Source organism: Chelonoidis abingdonii, chromosome 9 (assembly GCF_003597395.2).
Source record: "Chelonoidis abingdonii isolate Lonesome George chromosome 9, CheloAbing_2.0, whole genome shotgun sequence".
NCBI classification, from domain to species: domain Eukaryota; kingdom Metazoa; phylum Chordata; order Testudines; family Testudinidae; genus Chelonoidis; species Chelonoidis abingdonii.
The window spans coordinates 33,459,177-33,484,350 of NC_133777.1; the positions used below are offsets into that span (position 1 = coordinate 33,459,177).

General features: G+C 45.3%; 1 protein-coding gene and 1 long non-coding RNA gene across 4 annotated transcripts in view; one reads left to right on the plus strand and one right to left on the minus strand.

Annotated features, from left to right (window-relative positions):
- LOC116834644 (uncharacterized) overlaps positions 1-25,174 on the plus strand; it is a 323,581-nt gene that overhangs the window by 198,394 nt on the left and 100,013 nt on the right. The window lies entirely within an intron of this gene.
- On the minus strand, positions 11,927-23,832 carry C9H8orf33 (chromosome 9 C8orf33 homolog). Of its 2 annotated transcripts, none has more exons than XM_075069360.1 (8): positions 23,735-23,832; positions 21,962-22,029; positions 20,476-20,566; positions 17,601-17,738; positions 16,263-16,933; positions 14,460-14,550; positions 14,192-14,338; positions 11,927-14,024 (listed from the first exon to the last, which is right to left on the minus strand). In XM_075069360.1, the coding sequence occupies exons 4-8, from the start codon at positions 17,632-17,634 to the stop codon at positions 13,810-13,812; spliced, it is 1,158 nt and encodes a 385-aa protein (XP_074925461.1). In that variant the 5' UTR covers positions 17,635-17,738; positions 20,476-20,566; positions 21,962-22,029; positions 23,735-23,832; the 3' UTR covers positions 11,927-13,809. The 2 variants fall into 2 exon arrangements, with proteins under 2 accessions (XP_074925461.1, XP_074925463.1); XM_075069362.1 differs by lacking the exon at positions 23,735-23,832 and adding an exon at positions 23,196-23,216.

The following is a 25,174-nucleotide window of genomic DNA, read 5'->3' on the forward strand; positions in this document are numbered from 1 at the left end:
GATCCCGAGGATACCCACTCGCGGTCCAGTGGGTATGAGGTCGGGGGTTGTACGCCAGCTCGGCGAGACCTATGCTGCCCACGGTCGGGGGGCTGCGATGCTGCGTAGTGATACAGCATATGGCCGAGATGGCAGGCATAAGCGTGTTGCAGGGGCCTTATTCCCTGCCAGGGAGAACGGTTTGGTTTAGACTATGAACATGGAGAACAGCGTGGCCACATTAGAGCACCATGACTCAGTTAGAGCACCCTGAGCTCAGTCATGGATATATAACCCCTGCTTCAGTCAGACAGGGGGTGGTAGTTGAAGGAGAAAGGTTGGATTGGAGCAGAGTGCAGATTGCAGAAGAAGAGTTTTGTCCAGAAGAGAAATGAGAAGGTTTGGAGGAGTGCTGCGGTGGATTGGGAAGCCCAACAGAAACCCTAGGTAAGGGGCACCAGGCTATGTAAGAAAGAGAGGCGAGAAGCCCTTCACAGCTGACGGGTATGAGAGGGAAGTAACCCGGGGAAGAAAGCTAGTCAATCTGTCCGTACACCACAACCCAGGCCCCCTGGGTTGGACCTGGGTAGAGGGCGGGCCCAGTCCCTCCCTCTCACACTCCCCTCCTCCAACGTACACTGTGGTAGGGGAGTGATTAAGAACTGGTTCAGAGGCAAGCAATATCGCCCTGAACCTACCCCAGAGAAGAGAAAGCGCGAGACCCAGAGAACAGTACCGGCAATTTGCCACAGGGCACCTAACCAAAAGAGCCAATGGGAGGGCTAAAAATTTTTAAAATTGGGAGAAAAAGAACTTCCCTTTGGCTGTGTGTTGTGGTTCTCTGGGAAAGAGGGGAACAGGAAGCAAGTATGCTGTGAGAAGCTTAAGCCGGATATGAAAACCATCAGATCATACCTAGAGATGGCTTATTTGAAACTCCCAGATATACAAGTAAATTAGGGAATGTCTAGAAAGACGTAATTAGGTTTATTTCTGTTTTATTTCTTATTGGCTTATGGACTCATCTTTGCTAACCCCAAATGCTTTTTGTTTTGCTTGTAACCTTTAAGCTGGACCTCAAAACAGTTATTCTTGATGTTTAAATTTTGTAAGTGGGTTTTTTAAGTCTAGCAAAAGCCTAAATTCCAGATGTATTTTCTTTTTTTAATAAAATTTACCTTTTTAAAGAACAGTAGGAGGTTCACATGCCCTTCTCACGTCTCTGGACCAACCTTTGATCAGCCAGTTGTCCAGATAAGGGTGGACCTGGACTCCTTGCCTGCTGAGAAAGGCCGTCACTACTGCCATGCACTTCATGAATATTTATGGGGCAGGGGACGGGCTGAAAGGTAGCACCGTGAACTGACAGTGTTCGTGGTCTACCACAAACCAAAGGTATTTTACATAGCCATCTTCCCAAGGCACAGAAGAGTACACGTCCTTCAAATTGAGGGGGGCAAACCAGTCCCCTAGATCTAAGGAAGGGATAATCAAGGCCAGGGAGACCATATGGAACTTCAGCTTCTTCATGAACTTGTTGAGGTTCCACAGGTCTAGGATGGGTCTGAGATTCCTGTTGGCCTTGGGGATCAGGACGTAGAGTGAATAGAACCCTTTGCCTCTTAACACCAAAGGAGCCTCCTCCACAACTCTCACCCTCAGGAGCCACTGCACCTCCTGGGCTAGAAGCCTCTCATGAGAAGGGTCCCTGAAGAGGGAATGGGAGTGTGAATAGGAAGGAGGGGAGGAAATGAACTGCAGGGTATATCCCACTTCCACCATGCAGAGTACCCAGCAATCCAAAGTGATGTTGCTCTACACACGGTAAAAATGGGACAAATGGTCCACAAATGTAGAGTTAAGATCCAGCCTTATTCTGGTGTGCCATCTTCGGGTGCTCCCTCATAAGGGCTGCCTAGACCCCACAGGTTGTTTTGTGGGCGCAGACACAGATGTTGAAGGGACGTGAGGTGTATGTCTCCTCCTAAAGCCTTTGTTTCTCCACTGACTGAAATCCTGCCTCTGCTGTTGAGGTTGGTGGAATCGGCCCATAGGTTGGTGCTTATAATGTTTATAAACAGGGGCTGGCACGTGAAGTCCTAATGACTTTAGAATGGCCCTGGAATCCTTCAGACTATGTAGATGGGCATCTGTCTGGTCTGAAAAGAGGGAAGTTCCCTCAAACAGCAGGTCCTGAATTGTTTCCTGGACCTCATGAGGGGAGTCCAGAGGACTGGATCCAAAAGCTCCATCTCATCACTATGGCTGTGGCCTGGAGGGATGCCTTGGATACAGCCTTACTTTCCTCCACTGAAGCCGCAAACTCTGATCTGGACTCTGTTGATGAGAGTTCCTTGAACTTTAACATGGTAGACCATGAATTAAAATCTTAACTTAGATGGGCCCGGTGGCTTGAGATCCTCAGTTGGGGGCTCTGCGTAGAGCAGACTTTTCTCCCCAACAGGTCCAATTTCCTGGCCTCCTTTGCCTTAGGAGAGGGTTCTTGTTGTCCCTCTCTCCCCCACTAATTGGCAACAGCCACAACTAGGGAACCCAGTGAGGAATGAGTATAAAGGTACTCGTACCCTGTTGGGGGCACAAAGTACTTCCATTCCACCTGCAAAGCCTTGATGAGCTGTAGAATGGCCCCATTTAAAGGCAGGGCCACCCTAGCTGGACCCGAGTGTGTCAGTATGTCTATCAGGGCCAGGGCTGACTCCTCTCTCTCTTCTGCTTGTACATTCAGACTTTGAACCACCCAACGCAAAAGCTCCTGGTGGGCCTTGTAATAATCTTGTGTGGGTGCTATGGACATGCCCGCCACTTCCTCATCAGGGGAAGACAATGAGGAGGCTTGTACTGTCATCTGGGCTTTCACGTCTTCCGTTGCTGGTGTCAAAGTTAGATTCAGGACTCAGTTTGTCAGACTACTTTGTTTTATTAGCACAATGCTCTGCTAATAAGACCAGATAATGTGAGCACCATGCAAGACACAAACTTTGTTCATCAGCGATATTCAAAATCATCACATTAGCACTCTGTTCTGGGGCAGTCACCTGCGTGGCATGCCTTACACAATTTTGGATGCAACAGGAGACTGACTGAATACATACAAAAATTATTAGGATTCCAAACCGGATAGTCAGGGCTCCCTGAAACAACCAGTTTCTTATGCCAGAGAAATTGCACAGGTTACTTAGCCACTTCCATAAAGAACTCGGCTCTTTATGGGGAAGATATGTGTTTTGTTCTAAGTGGCTAGCGCGATCTGTTACCTCATTGGTGGTGTTTTCCAGTGAGAGCACAGTACCCTCCTTTGGCTGCCAGCACTATGTTCAGGGCCTGACAGTTTTGGAGGGCCATCTGTCAGATTGCCCGTGTTTTTTTGGCCAGGGCTTTTAAACTTTCTCCACTTTTATTTGCCACTATTTTTAACTACTGCTTGTAACCTCAGGAGCCTTTTTGCATGGTGTATTACTCCCCCAAGCGGGATAAAGGAAATGCCAATAGTCTCTTCCCAGGTGTCATTGCTGTTCCATATTGTGTTGAACGGACGAGGTCCTCCAGTGAGGTCTGAGGAACTGAGTGGGATAGCCAGGACAGGAACACCAGCTTTGAGAGTGGGCTGGGATGTGGCTGCAGACCCAGCATTTAGAAATATTAAGGGTCTGAGCTATCCACACTTGCTGCTGGATAAAAGAATTGTCATTGTGGACTCCCCAGACCTTAAGACACCAGCAGCCGAGGAACAGGCACCACCAGAGGCGCATGTTGGAGGCAGGGCCCTTCTGGTTCTGACAACTTCAACTGAGGGAACCGCAGTCATGGTTTTACATCCACCAGGCAGCAGGCGCTAGGCTTGCTACTGCTGCTTCTTGGGCCTTGCTTTAGGTCATTGTCTGCTTCTGGCAACCCTTACAAGAGCGTAGATTGTAAGGAATTGCAGGCTGTTCCTCTACGTCTTCTTCTGGAGTCAAAATTGACTCTGCGTGGTCCTGAGGCGATGATTGGTTTGCTGGGGGTGGTGCATTCTTACACTGCGAAGCATGTATCCACTCTGCTGCAATGCCAGACAGTTTAACAGCGGTCTGACTAGTAAGCAGTACCTGATGATTCTTTGATGGGTGTTTTTTTTTTAAGTCTCTTTGCTTCTTTCGTTGACTCTGGCTATAACAATGGCCTTCATACCTTATCTTTTTCTGATGCATACATTTCTCATTCACACAAAAAGATTGAGAATACAAACGGTAGTATTATATCGAGCAAAAAGGCATTGCAAATTAAACCTTGCTAAGTTTTACAATTAATAACCAAGACAATTTACATTGAGACCCAGGCCTTCAGTGTTTCTTTCATTTACTTAACATAGACACAGTAGAGGATCCTGTTTCTTACTAACTAAATCTTAAAACAAAGAAACGTATATTTAACTAGAGAGCCTAATTTGTAATACATATAGGAAACCATAGTAGACATTACAACACATCCTAAAACAAAAGGGTGGCCATAATCACTCATAAGGATTGTTCTAGTCTATCATTCCTTTCTGCTATTCAAAAAGGGGGGCTGACAGGATGAAGTCAAATCAGACATTAATTCTCATAGTACATTATAAAATCCAGCTCCTACATATACCCCTTTTGACACTAAGATTATTAATCAGCAGGGTCACTTCTTATTTAGTCCACGTAATAGAAAATACTGGGAGGTTATTTGGGCCTGTGGCTTTAGCTTTGCTAACATTTATTTTATCCAGCAGCACATTCCAAATATTTCAATTAAACACATACAATTTAAAACCAAAAACAATTAGCGGTAGTAACATTAGTATGACAGTAGTTGCGAGACCATCCAGAAAATACGTTATACCAATGGTAAGCTGTTATGTCTTTCTGCAGTGGCAATTCTTAACATGTCCCCATTTGCGTGTATAATATGAATGGTTCTGTTTCCCACATTGTTTTTTTTTGTTTGTTTGTTTTTAGGAACTATGTTACCTTTTTACTTTTTTAAACAGATGGTTCGTAACTGTTTGCCATTCAATGGCAAGATTGATAGAGAACTCAGCTAGATCAGTGCTCACAGTAAGCCGAGACTTTTTGGTTGTGGCAAATAGTAAATGTGATTATTGGTAAACACAGTACTTACATTACATGTACATTTGTCTACTGGTGGGTTGCTAACACTTATCCTTTTAAAATACTTCTTTCCAAGAATTAACACACACATTGCCCACTATACAATACTTTGGTCTAATTATTAATTTTAGACCACATACAGAATCCTAGTGAGATGTCTTTACTACAGGGCTTTGGAGCAACAGGCATGGATAAGCATACCCACTTGGTACAACCTTTAGTGTCCAATAGTCTCCCTTCCTTCCCAGCCCACTGGTGTGAGGTCTAGGGTAGCCAGAAGGATCCCAGGTGCAATCTGGAGAGTGGGCTAACTTTCCATATCTTTGCTTCCAGAGCTTGTTGGTGCGCAATTTTAACAACAATTTCTTCACTTAAATTTTGTCTCACCGTACTAGAGACATACTGCATCCATTTATATTGATAGATATTAAACAATTATCTTTTTCTTTGCTTTAACAGATGTATCAAACCCTTAATATTCTCTGATATTACCCAAAACATCTTATGTTCTAAATATCTGCATTTCAGTACATTCCATAGCTATCTCAGTATTTTTTTTTTAAACTTTCATTTGTTTTTGTAAGCAGTTGTTCTGTAGCTGGTATTAGCTTTTTCTAAAAGACGAAAATAACATTTCTACCCCTTTTGGGGTGGCATTGATTATTGCTTAAAGAGTCTGTTCTTTTACAAATACCCTTGCTGATTGCAGGCAAAACAAAGGAATTACCCCCATATTTTCCTATGTTTTTTGTTCTATAGGCAGGCCAAGTTTTAATGGCTTCTACTTTTTAAGTGTTATGGGGAAATTATCCCACTGTTTAGTCATTAAATCCATTAAGTGGTGTACCTTAGTTTTTCCTCTTATATAGGACCAAGTTTGTAATGTTTTTCCTGTTGTGTTAAGCTTTAAGTTTATGCACAGGTAATAGCTGAGAAGCATCAGGTATGTTTCTTATTTACAGCTTTTTTTGTGCTGGCAGTTCTCACCTTTCTTTATCAAGTTAGGTAATTTGCATCAATACAGGCTTGGCTTTTTGGATTCAAAGCCATCAGCAGAGCTCAGAGACTGTCTTAAACAGAGATCTGAAAAAGAAAGCACAGCCTATTGTGGCTCTTTTTGGAGCCCTAATAGAATTTTAATTCAGCAACATGTTTCATTTGCATTTCTTTTACCCCTTTATACAATATACACTGCACATGTCCTAGGGAAAATGCACATTCCTTCTAAACTATAACTTTAAAAAAAATAGTCATATCAATTTTTACATAAGGTGTAACTGTTTTTTGTTCTTATAGAGTTTTTATGTACCCTTATCAAAGTGATAGTCTGATTACATAGAGTCATTTTAAGGCTCAGTGTTTTTAACATTGCTTCTTTTTGTTTTGTGCACCTCACCTCTGCTGTTGCTTCAGAGGGGCACTGTTAATTTTATTCTTTCACTACAGCCCTTATCTGCTATTGTTACAAAAAAACCCAGCCAAACAGACTCCAGAATCTCTCCCTATTCTCCTGATTTTGACTGCCCTATTGCAGCCGTGATTTGGTCTTTATTTAAAAACATTTTAAATTTGATAAAGAATCAAGTTACCTCTTAAGGGTTAAATACTAAATCCCAAAGCCAAACAACACTAATTACCTGTGTTTTGCAAAAGGGTTTATCAGTTTTGCAACTCTGAATTAAAGAGTCAAATGAATTTTTAGTGGCATTAAAAATAAAAACAAAACCAATTTATCTCACACCTACAAAACAGGAGTTTTACAAACCAGTTGTGCTGGTTTAGATTCTCAGAACTTTACATATTTTCAGAGACAGATAGATACATACTCATTTTCTTTTCCTTAACATTCCTTTACACTGCTTTGTTTTTACATAGCTGTACATATATTTGGATTATTTACAAAAAGAACAGGAGTACTTGTGGCACCTTCGAGACTAAAATGTATTTCAGCATGAGCTTTCGTGAGCTACAGCTCATTCGTTAGATGCATTCTTTTGGAAAAGGGCCCGTTTTCCTTTCAGAATGGCTGCAAATAAACCAAGAATTCTCTCTCTTTAACATGGTCCTTTTTAACATTTTCACAAAGTTTAACTGCTTAATTCTCTCCAGCCTCTGTAGAGTTAACTTTTCACTCTTTCTTAAATCACTTGTTTATCTCCCAAAATGACACCTTTATCAACTCAGATTTCACCATTTTAAGTATTGTTCCAGGGTTCATGCCTGCACTTACTGCTTTTCTTACTCCTAACACTAGCTCTTAGGCTTTCAACCTGTTTTTCAGTTTATTTGTTGCTGTCCTGCTTGTCGGGGCCTGATCCTGCTTTTCCCAAGGAACCATTTGTGAGCGATATTGTAGTGCATTTTACAATTTTGAAAGAAATGTTTAAGGAAAAGGATCAGGAAGGATGTGCGCTAGTTGAGAGACCCACCCTCCTTGCTGATATGGTAGTGGAACGCTAAAGAATCAGTTTTTGAGGCAGACAACAAAGGAACAGAATAAGGGGCTTTTTGTCCTTTTTACAATCAGAATGGAAGTATTAAGGGGGTTGGATCGATCCAGGGTGGGTTTATTTGAGAATAGGGTAAAGGGAGCGCTCGGCTGGTGGTGGGAGAGGAGGCTTTAATGAAACTTTTAAATTATTATATTGAAATAATATGAGGGAGGCGAGTTTTGATTTTGTCCACACTGTGATTTGTCTCTCTCCACCACGCAATGAAACAATAACCTTGTCCTTCGCAATTATAGTTTTAGGTTGGCGAGTTGTTTTCGTTAAGACATCCACTTGTGCTGTTCCAAGATATAAGTGTCACGAGTTTAAATCCCCTGATTTACCTATACCATTTTCAAGAAATGTTACAAGGAAGTCTGGACCCTCTTGCAGAGAGTCAGGACCCATACCTAAATACATAAAAGCGAGCAAGCGTTCTTTATGGAAACTGTTCCCGACTTAGACGTCTGGTTACCCATACAGGAGGACTCTCACAACACCAATCGCCAATGAGAAATTTGGGTTCGCAGAGGCGATCCCGGTGCAACACCACAGGACCTCCAAGAGCTACTGCCTCAGTCCCTGCTTCAATAGCCGAAGGGTTACACCGAAGTTGGTGCGCTTGCGATGGCCAGATCCACATCAACACGCAGGACAGAAACTCCTTGGTCAGCCAATCCCCGACGGAGACGGCACCCCAGACTCACACAGTTCACAAGAGGATGGATAGAAGAGACAGGACAGCCTCATTTTGGACAAGAACATAGAATAATGACCTGACTCAGATTCCTGATGTCCAGATACCGGGATCCCTAAGAACGAGTGGGACTACACAGTTCGATGGCAGTACGTCACTGTGGTCGTCGCGCTTTGCTCTGTGAGGACCACTCGGGCCAAATGCCCGTGCACGGCGCCATGGCGTCATACAAAAATGGCAGGATCACACAGCCCCATGAAGACGGTTGCCATCTCAGTGGGACTCCAAATTGTCAAAGTTAACACAGACCACAGTTTGTCAGAACCACGCTCTGTATTAGCACAGCGCTTCGCAATAAGAACCCAGATACGTGAGCACCATGCAAGACACTAACTATTGTTATCATACAGATAAAGGGTGAGAACTAAGAGTAACAAAGGAAGCAGAATCTGATAAGTACCTGGGGCTAGGCATTGGCATATCTTATCTCCTACTAAACTATACCGATCTCTGTTAATGTTTTCGCCATTAGCCACCATTGTTATGGCCTAAGTCTTTTTTCCTGGCACCTGTATTTCAACATTTCTTATTTCTGCTTAAAGGTACATACATTTCTTTAATCCATTCTTATTTTTACAATATAATTCATTCTACTTTCACACTGGTCAGTCCCCTGCAGACGTATCCTGGGTCTCATCCACTTCTGCACCCGGAACTGAACCCCTCTCTGAAGGGGAAGGTGGAGGTACTCTTGCCTCCAAGGGTGCCGAGTAGAACTGACACATGTGGGAGGCTCAGTAGGATTATACTGCCCATGGAGTCCACATTGGCCACTGTAGCGGCCTCTGCCACTGGACAGGTGGCTACGTTGTCTGGCTCAATCCCTAGGTCACTGGCACAGGATGCATATGGTCTGACTCAATGTCTGCTCCATTGCAAGGTATAGGACCTTGCCATCGACTTGGAGCTCAAGAACCCACTTCTGGATGACCTTGCTGTGCTGTGGTATCCCGAGAGGAGCAGTGCCCTGATGATGATTTGTTCCAGGAATGTGACTGGTGTCTCAGTGTGGGATGATGCCAGGGTCGTGACCACTGTTGGGATTCCAATCAGTGCTGGGATTGCGAGAGGTGCTGGGACTGTGACCAGTGAGGAGTGGAGCCTCTAGAGAATGAGTGAGATACCAGGCAGTGTCTCACCATCATTGAAGGCTTGCCCAAGACAGGCACTTGCATCCATGGGACAATTCTTGTGGAACCAGACCTACCTCCGATGGGCCTTGGCTCAGAGAAGGTGCTGGAAGCAACTGAAAGCCTTTTGCTGCCTCATATGCCTCTGGCGTAGTTGGCATGGCCAGGGCTGAGTCATCTCTATGGCTCACCCTAGTTGGGGAGTCCATGCTCACTGGACTCAATGGGTCCCTTCCCAGAGCCAGAGTCAATGGCGCAGGCTGGTTGCCACCAGTGTGAGAATAGCCGGCACAGGTCTCACTCTGTCTGCAGCTTTTCTGAAAGACGATCGTCCCCAGTCCAACTTCTTTGTCCTTTTGTTCAGCCCTGTTGGCGATGGGCATGAGGATCCTCTGGCAGACCAAGAGAACTAGAGCGTTCCAGCAACTGTCAGACAGAAAGAAGGAACTGAGGAGGCAGCAGGTTGGCAGGTGTCCATATACTGCGCCATGAAGGTGCCACTCCAGCGGCCACCAGAGTTGACCCGACATACCAGTAGGGGAGAAAACTTCCGGGGATGATGCACGCACCCTATATTAGAATGGACATGAGCAAGCACTCAAAAACTCCCCTCAGATTTAGCTATCAAACTCCAACAAGTGTCCACTGAGTCTGAGCAAAGTGAGATTTATCAAAGGTTTATAACTTGGCCAAATTGTGTCAGATAGTCACAGGGATGGCAAAACACACATTCCCGATACACGCTCCTTCCCCATTCCCAATGAAATTTCAAGTCCCCGCTCCACAACATGGGGGCACTAGAACTTCTCAGTGAAGTGGTTCTAAGATTTTCCTTTTTCCAGCACAAGCAAATAGTGTATTTCCCCTAACATAATTCTTCGAAATGGCCACTCACTTTTAACTAAAACTTAAAAAAAGTTACAGCCTGAGGCAAACAGCTGGCATGGAAAATTTCTGCCCAAATAACTGAAAATTTGGCAATGTTATGAGTAAGGCTAAGATTTTGTCATTGATATTTTTAGTAAAATTCAGACGGGTCACAGGCAATAAAGAAAAATTCACAGAAGCCAATGACCCATTCCTGACTTTTAGTAAAAATATCCATGATAAAATGGGAAGGGGCTGGGCAGCTGTGGGGTAGCTAGGAGCTCATGGGCCCCCACCGCCTGTGGGGGCTCAGAGCTCCAGGGTTTCCCTGTCCCTGCAGTGGCAGGAAGCTGCAGGGATTCTCCTGCCCCCTCGTGATGGGGGCTGGGGAGCTCCATGGGTCCCCCTGCCCTGCCAATCCCTCTGCGCCATTGCAGCTGGCAGGGAGCTGTAGGAATCCCTCTGCCACCATGGTGTCTGGGGAGCTGCAGTGGTTTTTCATGTCCCCTGTAGCAACTGAGAACTTCGGGGTACCCCTCCCCCACCCACAGTGGTCGGAAGCTGCAGTGGGGGCTTTGGGAAAGCAGTTGGAATGAGGGCGGGGAAGGAGAGGGAAGAGGCAGGGCAGGGCAGATGTCGTTAGTTGGATCAGCAAAACATAACCCCACCTCTGGCCCTGCTACTGCCAGCTCCCACACATGTGATCTGGGGAGAAGGGCAAGCAGGCTCTCGGAGCTGCTGTTTAAGGCAGTGTTTACAGTCACTCTCGCTTTGGGGGTGGGGAATGTCTGTTGTGTGCATTTCAATAAGCTGTTTACACAGTTCTCTGAAGTTTACCCGAGTCAAGTTGCCCAAGCTTGACAAACAGCCTTGCAGCTCCTCACTCCCGAACAAGCCATTGAGTCTGCTCTTCCTGCATCCCCAATCCCCCCATCCAACTATACCCTGACTCACACCAACCCTCGGCCAGCCCCTTCACCACTCTTCAAATCTCCCCTCCCTCAAGGGAGGGCCAAACACACCCACCATTGAAATCCATTCCTATTGATCACATGCAGTGTGAAAAGCTGGGGGAAAACGGGAGCTGGGAAAGCAGCAGCAGCCAGTCACAACTTTTCCTTTAACACTGGGAGGGAGGGAGGGAGGGAAAGGGAAGGTGAATCAGAGAGAAGTATCACAAGGGAAGGGGAAGGGAAGGGAAAAGGGATCTTGGATTTTCCAGTTTACAAAATCCAAGCCTGTTCCCCACATCTCTCATCCTCAACAATGCCTGGGTTGGAAAGAAACCCCCGATCCTCCTAGAGGACACGGACACTTCAAACTGGTGCTGACAGCCGAGTAAATTCGCTCAATAGAGGCCTACAACTCCCAGCATGTTCTACTCCACCTTGCACCAAGCTGCTGCCTTAGAGACGGAGCAAGGCATGCTGTGAGTAGCTGGGAAGAATGTTTGTTAAAAGTGGGAACGTATTTTGTATGAACAGTTACTTTAAAAAGTTCCTGCCATTACAGCTATGTTGATAGACTGTTAGTGTAGATCATCAGTGTTACTGACCACATAAGGAATAATTACAGGTTTAATATTTATTAAACCCTCCCTTCGCATTACAGTTTCAAAAAGTTAGTACATTGACTTAATACCATACTATATTACTCTTCATTTTTACTAGACTTTCATATTGTATGAAAAAAAGGTTTCAGTGATGTGGCCCTTGTGGTGATTTGAGTTTGAGATCCCTGCTTTAGGAGTTGGAGCACCTCAGTTTTGCACAATTCACTTGCAGAGGCAGCCTACATATCAGGAAGCAACACAGGCAGTATGAGCTGAAAGTTCCCCAGTAAGGAAATGAGTGGGATGTTACAGAAGAAGGCTGATTAGATCATTATAAGAAAACTAGAACAAACTCCTACTTTCGGTGTAACTCAGCCAGCACTATAAAACCAGACTATCTAGTCAGCTTGTGCTACAAGACTTCCATTAACACTCAGCCAAGTACAAAACCAACTCCTTTGTGAGATGTCCTACCATACCAAGCCAACTGCACAAGCCACAAAAGGCCCAGCAATGCAAGGCTACAAAGAATCAAAGCAAAGGGCGGAAGGTATCCAAGAGATGCTCATAATTTTCTGGGATAGTCACATAAAGTAGGCCCTCATATTATTAAAAACGGCGACAAGGAAAGCCCCCCAGATGCCAAAATAGATAATTTTTTTTTAAAATTAAAAGCCACTGTGTCTTTGCTATGAAACAACATTTTTGTGGAACCTACAGCATCTGGTTTGTGCTGTTTCAACCAAAAACAGTCAAGAGATCCATTAACAACTGATAATGGTCCAGAGATGCTTCAAGCATGAGAAAGCAACAAGGGTGGAGTTAAAAAACTGCTGTAAGCTCGCTTCTTATACAGCAGTTATTTATTAACCAGTGTGCAACAAGTCTTTGAAGTAGGCAAGCAGTATCCTCATTTTACAGCTGGAATGACTCGCTCAGGGTCACACGCGCATCTGTGGAAGAGCCCATTCTTGTGATCAGTCCACTTTCCAACTTACAAAGGTAAAGTATCAGTGCTTGGAACTGTAATGTACCCCTTTACTGAACAGCTGCATTCTGGATCCTCCCATGCTGAAGCACAGGGAAAGGAACATGGCTTTATAGAACAGCTTTACAGAGGTCTGAGGCACAGACCCCTGAATGCTTACTGAATGGCTCTCCCAAGTTTTGGAAGAAGTTTTCATATCCCCTGCCACCTTTGGAGATGCAGGATTTTATGGCAAACTGCTATATTAATTCCAGGCTCTTCGGAAGCAAGAAAAAAAAAAAAAAAAAAAAAAAAAAAAAAAAAAAAAAAAAAAAAGAAAAAAAAAAGAGAGAGTCAACATTTGCCTAATGGAGACCACAAAACTAGTGAGGATAAAAGACTGCCATAATTATACAGCAATGGGAAAAATTATTGCAGTGTCTTTGTAAACTGCATCAAAATGCTAGAACTTTGGGAATGATGCCGCTTTTTCACGTTTAATACAAAAACCTTTGATACGCACAAGGAGTTTCAGTCCTACTTCTTTACTCTGTTCCATACAGCCAGCATGAGAGCTGCACTTTGCATACAAACAGAAGAATTGCCTTCAAAGTGCTAAGCTTCTCTTCACCTTTACTTATGACTTCTCTGGCCATATCTCTTCTCCTTATCAGATTTGTTTCCAAGCAAAGGTGTGTATGAGGAAAGGAGTACAGCCCGCAGACTGAGTCTGGGAGTATGCATTATAGATAGAGCTGTTACATACACTTGATCTAAGGCACTTAGTGTCTTTCCACTATGAACCTATGCATGTTTCCCACAACATGATCCTTTTACCCTGCTCAGCATCCTTCTACCCCCTAAGATTAAACAGGTTTTGGCAACATTTTCAGCCATTAAACAAAAACAATAAATGTCCAAGGGACTTTCCTAAAAAAAGTTAAAGCAGAACTCCTCTTGGGAAGTTGGGAACATGAATGAATTTGTGCCAGAGGCCTGGGGTGACTCTGGATGGCTGGGAAGATGAGAAGGGGATCCTGCAGAACTTGGGCTTTTCCTGGACGCCGCTGAACACTTCCGGAAGACCTGGCTGCTCTTTCTGCGAGCATTCTCCCTCACCTCCATGACCTGAGCAGACTTTGCAGCTTACAGAGGGGAAGACAAAGACAGAAAGAAAAACCATTAAGGCTTCTCATGCACCAGAATTCCATTCTCTGGGGCTACATGGATAATGGAGAGATTAGTATTCCTGCTCCCTTTTTTCAGGCATGGTTTCTCATCCTGATCCCTCATGTAAGTCTGCCTCTCATACCTGCCTGCATGAGCTTCAGCTGTTTCTGTCTCTCCTCGTCCATCTTCTTCTTGTAATCTCCAAAGATGGCTCGCATGACCTGACACTTCTTTGCCAGCACGGCCTTGTCACTGCGTAGTGTCTTGACGGCACGAAGAGCTTCTTCAGCTGAATCATTGGAAAGGAGAGTCATGCAAACACAGAATATAAATCTTTCCTTTTGCTCTTTCCCTGCACCACTGCTTCTGCCTCCCCTCCCTTCTAACAAGACACTCTCTGGCTTACTCACCCTGTTTTGGAGTGGATTTGTGTGTCTTCAGGCCAAGTTCCAGCTGTTCCACACACCAGTCCACTTCCCTCCACAGCTGTTTATCTGACTGCTACATAAAACAGAACACATCAAAGGGAGGAAACTAAATTGTCCAAAAACTAAAACAGCATCTGTTAGTCAGCAAGGAAAATCAAGTATCTACAGATTTAGGAGTTGCATGTTCATGTTTTCACTCCCTCAGAGCTGGCTTCACTTCATATTCTTGATGCCACTTTATGTTCAGCACCTTCCACCTGATTATCTCAAGCCTTTGCACAAACAGTACTGAAGCCTCCCAACACCTGTATGTGGAAGGTTTGCTTGCCTATGTTTGTCCAACACTGTGGGAGCCTTTGGTCTGACAGCAGTTATACAAACATAAAATAAGTCATTTTCCAGCAGGGAAAACTAAGGAAGAGAGGTGAAGTGACCTTCACAGGTTGCACAGTGAGTGAGTGACAAAATCCAGAGGAGAATCTGGTGTTCTGTCTCCCATTCCTCTGCCTTCCCAGGGATGTGCAAGTTAGCTAGTTAATGTCTGTGAAAATGGAAGGAGCTATCTAAGCACTAAGTGTAATCCAGCATAGCCAACGGACTGGACACTGGCAGAGAGAGTAGCAGAGTTGCCTCCTAGAATTGAAGTAGCATCATTTTCTAGATCTAACAGTGTTGTAACTGTTACACATTCATGAGAACCCCCAAGCTCTTATCACCTCTATGTTCCAGCTACTTAACCACAACTTCTTTCCAACAGGCTTTCAGTCTCCTTCCAAGCCTCTTATGTCATGGTTACCTAGGAAAGCTACCCCCAGTGCCTTATATACAGTGCCCACCTGAGGTATGGATGCCTCAGGAGACAGGTAAAGGGCTGTGGGGCTTTTCATCTCAGGCTGGTCTGGTCTAGGGTAGTAGTTGCTGAGATTCATCTTCTGAGGCGAGTTTGTGGGTCTCACTCCAGTTCCTAATGAACAGTTGTCCACACCGCACAAACCACTCAGTTGTCTGTCTCAGAGAGGCCAATAACAGAATGGCCAGAGACTGAACCCCACTCCCCTCCACACACACACTCTTGGAGGGGGGGCTCTCAAGGTCAGGGTTGAGGCACAGCAGCTGGGTGGTGAAGGAAGCTCTTATGGCTGCTTCCTGTGTTGCAGCCTTCACATTCTAGTGTTGCTGGTCTGGGACCATTCAGGAGACTTAAATTCACTGACATTTTAAAGAAAAACATAACAGACTATAGACTTCAGCGCAGCATTAGTAGATGGTAAGGTGTACTTTAATGATCTCTTAATACATGACTCAGAGCAGTTGGTGCCTTCAACCTCTTTCTGTGCCATTATAAACCTATAGACAGGGACTGAGATACAGGAGGTCTTCTGAGCTCTGTTCCTGGCTCTGCAACAGTCTTGATCTTGGTCAAGTCAGTTAACCTCTCTGCATCTCAATTTCACCATTTGCACAATGGGGATAATATCTACCAGCCAGGGATGCTGCACGGTCTAAATCATTACATGCCTGCAAAGTGCTTGCAGACTCTCAGACACAGTTCTAGGGAAGGACAAAGTAACATCAACTTGAGCCACCTAGTCCACTCCCACTTATTTGGTTTCTCGTCACAGTGAAACCCTAATGAGATAAGCAGCAATAAATGGCTATTCATTTCCAGCCTGTGCTACCGCACAGATTTAGAAACCTCACACATACATTAACTTTCCCTTCCAAGGAAACTATGGAGCCTTAACAGTGAGGTTATGTTTATTAGCCAGAAATTAATTCACATACCTGCGTGGTCTTTTCTGTGTCTTCACACTCACTGGCTCCCACCTTCACCTTCTTGCTGACCTCAGCTTCTGCCATCTCCTTCTTACTACTTGATGATTTCTTTTTCTTCTTCTTCTTCTTCTTGGGTGCTCCAACTGCTGCTGTCTTCTCTGTCTTAACCTCATCTTCAGCAGCAATCTCTGGTTTTGGGATCTCTAAAATGAGAGCCTCTCTCCCTAATCCTCCACCCACACAGCCCACAACCTCAGGCATGTTAGCCTCCAACAGGGTTGAATGCGTCATCAGCCCTGCAGATGACAAGCCATCTGATGTCACATTTTCTGCTACACTCTCCGTTCTTTGGCCTGTAACAACAGATGGCATCAGGGAGCCATCTTTATCTGGGATGACAAAATTGAAAGCAAACTTGGGCTGTTGTCCAGGGGTGGAAAAGTTCAACACTCCACTCAAATCTTCTAGTTCTGAGGGCCTCTGTTCAGAGCCACCTACCCCCTGGACCTCTTCCATAGTTCCATTGGTTGCTTGTGGATCCATCTCAGGAAGTGCAAAGTCAAATCGGAAGCTATTATCAGATGGTGTGAACCAATTTGTGGTTGACTCGGAGGTCTGTCCAGATCGCTTCCTATACACCACGCTCCCTGAAACCTGCACATTCCCTTGCTGTATTTGTGCTTTCCCAGGTTTCATGGAAAGAGAAAAGAGGAAGATTTGTGTTTCTATTAATTCTCTGATTTGTTACCATGTTGGCGCCACATTTAGAACAATTCACTTCTATAAGGGACACCCAACCCATGTGTATGTAGAATGCTATTGTATTTTGGTACCAGCAAGGGACTGGGGGCAAAATACCCAGTGCAGTATTTCCATATGGGACTGCCTGACATGCAGAGGGAATGGAGGACTCGCTTCTATTTATTTAGGCTTTGTGCACCACCATCACACCAATCTCACACACATAGATCCAGAATGGATTCTTGAAGGAGCTCCATCTTCTGCTATTTCATCCTGCTTAGTGCCATGTTAGGCCTTACTCTAGCTGTCACTAGTAGAGCTTCCAAAACTATGAACTTCTCATTAACACTGGACCCCACTCCACAGCGATTAATGAAGTTCAGACAGATACAGCCTTTACTTCACCCTTAAAACCCCCTTCAGTCCTGGGATTAGATATGCTTATAAGCCCTTCGATTTTAATGGCTTCTGGCTGGGAAAGAAGGTTTATTTCTCTTGGGAATGACTGAGCAAGAAGCCTCAAGAAAGGCCATTTGCTAATACCTGGACACCACATCAGAGGAAAACAAATGGTTCTGTAGACTCCAGGGATTGCCCCAGCCTCACCTGATTTTTCTGTCCTCTTCTGCTCCTCAGCCATCTTCAGTCAGTAATCCTCAAACACACGGTTCATCACCTGCCGCTTCTTCAGAAAGGCAGCCTTGCAGGAGCACAGGACTTTGAGGATGTGCTGTGTCTCCTCTGCTGCATTTGAGAAACCAACCGACACAAAGACAAGAAATGGGATCACGGGGAGTCCTATGAACCATAGTCAGGGAGGGAAACAATGGTGCGTCTTCCCTTTGCCAGGTACTCGGATCAGAGAAAAGTCTCAAAGCGGTAGTACTACAGATATGTCCCAATCGCTATTCTTTGGCTACTAGGATGATCCGAGGAATGGAAAACCTGCCTTATGAAAGGAGACTCAAAGAGCTTGGCTTGTTTAGCCTAACCAAAAGAAGACTCCAGGGGGATATGCTTGCTCTATATAAATATATCAGGGGGATTAACGTTAAGGAGGGAGAGGAATTATTTAAGCTTAGTACTAATGTAGACACAAGGACGAATGGGTACAAACTGGACACTAGGAAGTTCAGGCTTGAAATTAGACGAAGGTTTCTAACCATTAGAGGAGTGAAGTTCTGGAACAGCCTTCCGAGGGGAGTAGTGGGGGCAAAAGACATATCTGGCTTTAAGACTAAGCTTGATAAGTTTATGGAAGGGATGATATGATAGGATAGTTTAATTTTGGCAATTGTCCTTGGATTATCAGCAGATAAGTCTGCTCAATGGTGTGCGATGGGATGTTGGATGGGATGGGATCAGAGTTACTGCAGAGAATTCTTTCCTGACTGCTGGCTGGGGAGCCTTGCCCACATGCTCAGGGTTTACCTGATCGCCATATTTGGGGTCGGGAAGGAATTTTCCTCCAGGGCAGATTGGCAGAGGCTCTGGTGGTTTTTCGCCTTCCCCTGCAGCGTGGGGCATGGGTCACTTGCTGGTGGATTCTCTGCTTGGGGTCTTCAAACCACAATTTGAAGACTTCAATAACTCGGACATAGGTTAGGGGTTTTTATAGAAGTGGATGGGTAGGGTTCTGTGGCCTGCTTTGTGCAGGAGGTCAGACTAGATGATCATGTTGGTCCCTTCTGACCTATGAGTCTATGAGGACTGGAATGGCTACTGGTTGGGACACTGGATATTTACATCACATACAGAATTAGTCCCTTATCAGTGGTTCAGAGATAGGGATTTCTACAAATGGATGCAATACCATGTAATGCTTTTTGGGGGAGCACTCTTTTGTACTTTGTGGAAGTTGAAAAAAGCGCAGACATCTTAGCCTGACTCTTGCTCTTCCTGGAAGACTAACTCTTCTATTTAATAACACGAGACTTTAATACAAGGCCTGGGCAAGTGGAAAAAACTGTGAGAAGTTATTTTGACCTTGTATTAGATAAGAATGGAACGTAGACTGTAGCAGAAAATTGCTGAGAAAAGAAAGATATTATGAAAGAATATGTATAAACAAGATGTGGTTGTTGATCATTATTGTCTGTAACAAAAAGGTATAAATGCTTGCCCTAATTATTTATCTATCCGAGACCTGCCTTTGGAGGGGGTATCCCTGACCTTGTGTACGCTCCTGTGCATATTGCAATTGCTCATAATAAAGCTGCCTCTGGCTTGTTGCTTTAAACTCAGAGTGAGGATTTCGTTTTCCTCCATAGCTGCTTATTATTGCATACATCTTTCTATAGTATCTGTCCCCATAGTAGGTGGGCATTGAATACAGCAGGGGTTCTCAAACTTCACTGCATCATGCCCCCCTTCTGACAACAAAAATTACTTTACAACCTCAGGAGGAGGACCAAAGCCGGGGTCCGCTCAAGCCCCACCGCTCCAGGCAGAGGGGCCAAAGCTGAAGCTCAAGGGCTTCAGCCCCAGGCAGGGTGCCTGTAATCTGAGTCCTGCTGCCCAGGGCTGAAGCCCTGGGACTTTGGCTTCAGCCCCAGACTCCAGCAAACCAACCCTGGCGACTTCATTCAAAGGGGGTTGGGACCCACTTTGGGGTCCCAACCCACAGTTTGAGAACTGCTGGACTGCAGGATACTTGTATGACCAATAGCATATGAAAAACTGCTCTAATATATAAATGATCAAATCTCATGCTTCTGCATAAACCAATGGCTGCAGTGTTCAGGAAGGAATTTTGTATCCTCATGTGCACCATGACATAGTCAGCCAGATGCCTTACAAGGGAAGTTTCATTTTCCTTTGGACCACTAAGTAGTGGTAACTGCTGGAGGCAGAATACTGGGCCCGGTGGATCAACAGGTATGAGCTCTTAAAACGTTCCTGAATATACCTGAAGCCAGTATTTTAATGGGCAGTAAAGTTTCTCTTTTAAGTTATTTCATCTTTTTCCAGGGACAATGAGGAACATGCTTAAAAAAATAAAGCTACAAGCATTTAAGAGGCATCTCTATTGATACTATGCAGCAGCAGTCACTTGAGATTGTGAGATTATACCACAGATAAAGTATCAGATACAGAATGTGAGTAATCAAAGCACTGAGGGGGGTGAAACCACCTTCTGAGCTGCAAAGCACTGTAGGAAGCCTGAAGTAGCTGAGCAATATGTAAGTGGAAGGGCATAACTAAGGGGAAAGAGAGGAATGAGGCATATGGGCTAAAAGGAAAATGAGGAGAGAAGAAACAATGCATAAGGAAGGAGACAGTCCAGGTCACAAGTTTAAGAGCGGATAGGCAGATGAAGTTCAAAGTAGAACAGATGTAATGAAACATTTTGTACTTATTTAACATTTAGAATGAATTCCGATTATAATTCAATAGACAGAGAAATTAGAAAGGCTTCTGAGTGAACTGAACCAGCACTGAGTTTAGATTTTAACTAGAAATCTTGGGGGAGGCAACATACCTTGTTTTGGGGTTGGGTTGAGACGAAGGAAGCCTGTTTCCAGCTGCAAAATACATCACTCCAGCTCATCTTGGAATGTTCCTTGGGGAGTCTGAGATATTGGGAAGTGCACAGATGAGACAATGTTTATTTTGAAAGTGTGGATTTGTACATATACCAACCCCACACCCATGTAGCTAACACCAGAAAAAGGTTGTTCTAAAATTCTCTGGCCTGAGCTACGATAAGATGATCACAATGGTTGCTTTTGGCCTTAAATTCTATGAATGCTTTGCAGCTGATGTGGAACAATGAAGAATAAAAGTACTATGGGCCCTGTATTAATCCAGGCTCAGAGTGAGAGTGGTGGTGGTTTTATGGTTAAATTGTTAAAAGCCTATTGAATGAAGCCCCTGTACCACAGAAATTAGTGACAGAAAAGATGTGTCCACTGTCTGTCATCCTGTCCATTTCTATGGAGTCAGGATTTTCCCCTATAGGATTTTTCTAGTTTGATGCAGTGTCTAATTTAAAGGTCCTATGTGATGGGTTCCCACCAATCCTCTTTGCAAAACAGTCTCCAGTCTAACAGATGTCTCAGTCAGGAAATTATCTCCCTTGTATAACTTATACCCCATCCCCAACCACTCTCGCTTGGTTGCATTAAATATATTGTATTTATGTTACAATAGAAAGAGCAAAGTGTATCAAACAGATAATTAAATATATTTGAATGTACATAATTGAGTTACATTGAACAAACAGAAGACTCACTAAACCCAAAAGATTAGGGCTAAGATTTTCAAAACTGACTAATAATTTTTGGGGGCCCAACTTGCAATACCTCAACGGGGCGTGAATTCAAGATGGCAGGTGCTCATCATTTTCAGAAAATCACACTTCTTTAAGGCATCTCAAATTGGGCTCCCAAAAATCACTAGTCAGTTTTAAAAACTTTGACCTGGATTCTTTTTCATTACTACTACAAAAGTGGTAGACCTTAGGATTGATTGACTGTAGATGATCTCCAAGACTTCTTTTACTCCTCAAGAATATACCACAGGAAAAAGTTAAAATGAAGATAGTTTGTGTAGGTTTAAAGATGACAATTTTAAAGAGGAGTTTAAAAGGGACCAATATAATTTCTAATTTTTTGAAGAATTAAAGTTAGGGTTTCATTTTGCAATCGCATATACTTGAGGATTTTTTACCTGAATGTAATACTGTTAGCAAAGTGCTGTACTCTGAACAATATGTTCCATTGCATTTATCACTACAAAAATATGAAAGCTTAAAAAAAGCCATTACAAATATTAACAGATGGACATATGGTCAGCCTGTGGATATGTGGAGAATTGCAGCGAGCTTTAAGGAGGAGAAACAATGCATGGCAACCTCTGCACTGGGCCGCAGGAAGACGCCTTGAAAAAATCAGGAGAGGTGGCAGTTTTAATTGTACCAATCAACTTGAGTGCAGAAGGCAGAGAAGAGCACACTGAGTTTTTACCTCTTCCATGAGGAAAGCTGGTCTTGCTGATGAGCAGCTCTGGAATCCTCCTACATCTCTCCTGTTACCTAGAATCACATGACAGTAAGTGAGCTTTTGCTTCCTTTATATCATAGGAAGGAATGAAGAAATCCAGTGGCAGCAGGAGGCAGTGATGGAAGCACCCCTCAGAGTACTTCAAAGTAACATTTCAGGAGTGGGAAAGAAGTAAAACCATTCTATCTAGCTGCTCGTTTCAGAAAGCTCCCTATTGTGGAGGATTTCTAAGGGTGGGAGGCAAGAATGGAATCAAAACTAAGATGGCTACTTTCAATTGGTGCTCCATCTCTGACAGACTCCAACTTCTTCAGCAACCAATCACTGATGTCATTAGGGGAGGCTGCAGAATGCAAGTGATTGTTTCTGTCTTTTAATGATTGGCTGCGCACCTAACATGGCCAACCAGAGATTTAGCAGCCAGAGCTGCCAGTGTCTCTTTTTTTTACCGGATGTTCTGGTCAAAAACCAGACACCTGGCAACCGTATGGTCACGACTAAGGGTCAAGGCCCAACAGAATAAAGGATGCTGCCAGTGACTATTGACCCAAGCCACCATCACGATTTAATTATGTCTAGTGCAATAATGTGTCCTACCAAACTCTAAGATCTTGCACATTTCTTTATTAACAGATCACACTGGAGCCACGGTCACGGAGTGTGAGAGAGTCAGGGTCCTGCACCCCCCACTTCTTGTGTCACAAGGCCCTACACCCCCAGCTTCCTGCGATTCAGCACGACTCCCAGCCACTAAAGCAGAAGGTTTATTTAGATGACAGGAACACAGTCCAAGACAGGTCTTGCAGGCACAGACAACAGGATCCTCCCCAATTAGGGCCATCTTGGGGTCCCAGGGGCACCACAGCCCCACTGGGGAATAAGAGCCCCATCTGCGCTTCCCTCCATTTCCCAGCCACCTCCTGAAAAACTCCCTCTCTCCCCCCAGCATCTCCTCTTCCACCCTTTGTTCAACTTCCCAGGCAAAGGTGTCACCTGGCCCCAACCCCCATCCTGGGCACAGGTATCCTCCCTCAAGTGAAGTCACACCCTGATATCCCCATCACTAGTGCAGACCATCCCAGTAAAACTCCCACTTCTTCACAGCCATATCCACAAAACGACCACCCAGCCCTCCACAAATTCAGTACCCCACTTCTCCTCCCCAAACATTCATGCCCCATTCAATCAACCTACTCACGGTGAGTCCCGGAAGTAGATAAGCTTTGTTTTGATCAACAAATCAGGGCTCTGGGGAGCAGAAGGAAGAGAGTAGAGTTCACAGCCAAGGAATCCTTACTGAACGCACACATCCCCCCCACTGCAATGGGGCTACAACTGAGTACTGATCAAGTGTGCAAAGTGCTATACAGTAAAGGGTCAACAGCCCACAGCCCAGTTGGCAGAGCTGGGTACTGAGACCCTTGGTCTGTTTAGTGACACAAGAGATGAACCAGTAACACTGTCAGACTGGCGATGGCGGTCAAAGCTATAACCTGCTCCCTGCCAGCCTCAGCCCCCACCCCCAGCTCTGCAGACAGACACCCCCAGGGGGCGGGAGCTCGGCACCGGGACAGCTCCCCCCGCTCCGCAGACAGACACCCGCGTGGGGGAGGGCTCAGCACCAGGGCAGCCCCCCGCCCCCGTTCTGCAAGCAGACACGGGCGGGGGCTCAGCACCGGAACAGCCCCTCCCCCCAGCTCTGCAGACGGATCCCCCGAGGCCGCCTCTGCGCCTCACCTGTCGATAGGGTGGGGGAGGAGTAATCCGTCCCGACCTTCCGCCTCCACCACACTCCTTTCCCACAGGCTCCGCTCTGCTAGAAACGTGCTGCTTAAGGTGTATTGAGCATGCTCAGATGAACTGCGCATGCTCAGTACGTCTTCTGAGGCCACCGCCCTTCGCGCTGCCCTTATACCCGTAGGATTCTGCTGGCTGCCTTGGACAAGAGTTAAAAAGTGGCAAAGCGGCCGAATCGGAGCAGGGGGGTGGCAATTTACTGGGCCGGGGGGGCCAAGCAGCTGGAGGCAGCAGTGGGAAAGGGGCTAAAGGGAAAATGGGGGCGAGGAGGTGGAGTTAAGCCCAGGGTGAGGCACTGGCAGAGGGTAAAACCCAGCATGGCAAGGGCACAGGGGGTAGCAGTTACCCCAGTGGCACTGAGACACCACTGCTTTGCAAAATAGTTTGTTGGGGGGGGCGAGAGGTTTTTTCATTTGAGCAAAGTGTGTTTTTGTATGGTCACACAAACTGAGCATGCTCAGTAACATCTGCTGAAGTCACTGCCCTTATTAGCCATAAAAATCTGCTGACTGCTATTTACAGGGGTTAAAAAGGGGGAAAGGGGGCGAGTCGAGTAGGCGGGAACTGAGCAGGGCTGAATCGAGCAGGGGCGGAGCAGGGGGCGGAAATTGACTGGTCGCGGGGGGTCAAGCAGCTGGAGGCAGGATTAGGACAGGGGCTAAAGGGCAAAATCAGAGCTGGGGGGGAGAAGCTGGAGTTAAACTTGGGGTGAGGAGCTGGCAGAGGGCAAAACTCAGCACAGTCAGGGGCATAGGAGTAACAGTTACCCCAGTGTGACTGAGACACCAGTGTCTGCAAAAATGGGTGGGGGGGGCAGAGGGGCTTATTTCCCCTCTCACAGACAGCACCTCTCAGTATCAGCTTCCCAGGCTGGGCTCTTAAAGGCACAGGCAATGCCTAGTCAATGCATTTCCTCTTTGTCTGATATAATCTGCTGAGGCTATGGCCTGGTCTATGCTACGCGTTTAAACCAAATTTAGCAGCTTTAAACCGATTTAACCCTGCACCCATCCACACAATGAGGCCCTTTATATCGATATAAAGGGCTCTTTAAACCGGTTTCTGTACTCCTCCCCGACAAGAGGAGTAGTGCTGAAATCGGTATTGCCATGTTGGATTTGGGTTAGTGTGGCTGCAAATCGACAGTATTGGCCTCTGGGTGATATCCCACAGTGCACCATTGTGACCGCTCTGGAAAGCCATCTGAACTCGGATGCACTGGCCAGGTAGACAGGAAAAGCCCCGCAATCTTTTGAATTTCATTTCCTGTTTGGCCAGCGTGGAGCTCTGATCAGCACAAGTGGCGATGCAGTTCCAAATCCAAAAAGAGCTCCAGCATGGACCGTATGGGAGATACTGGATCTGATTGCTGTATGGAGA

Coding starts and splice junctions, on each gene's coding strand:
- C9H8orf33 (XM_075069360.1), bottom strand. CDS start 17,634: ATGGCTGAGGAGCAGAAGAGGACAGAAAAATCAG. Junction 14,339..14,459: donor CAAATCCACTCCAAAACAGG/GTGAGTAAGCCA, acceptor CCAATGATTCAG/CTGAAGAAGCTCTTCGTGCC. Junction 14,025..14,191: donor GCTGAAGCTCATGCAGGCAG/GTATGAGAGGCA, acceptor CCCCTCTGTAAG/CTGCAAAGTCTGCTCAGGTC.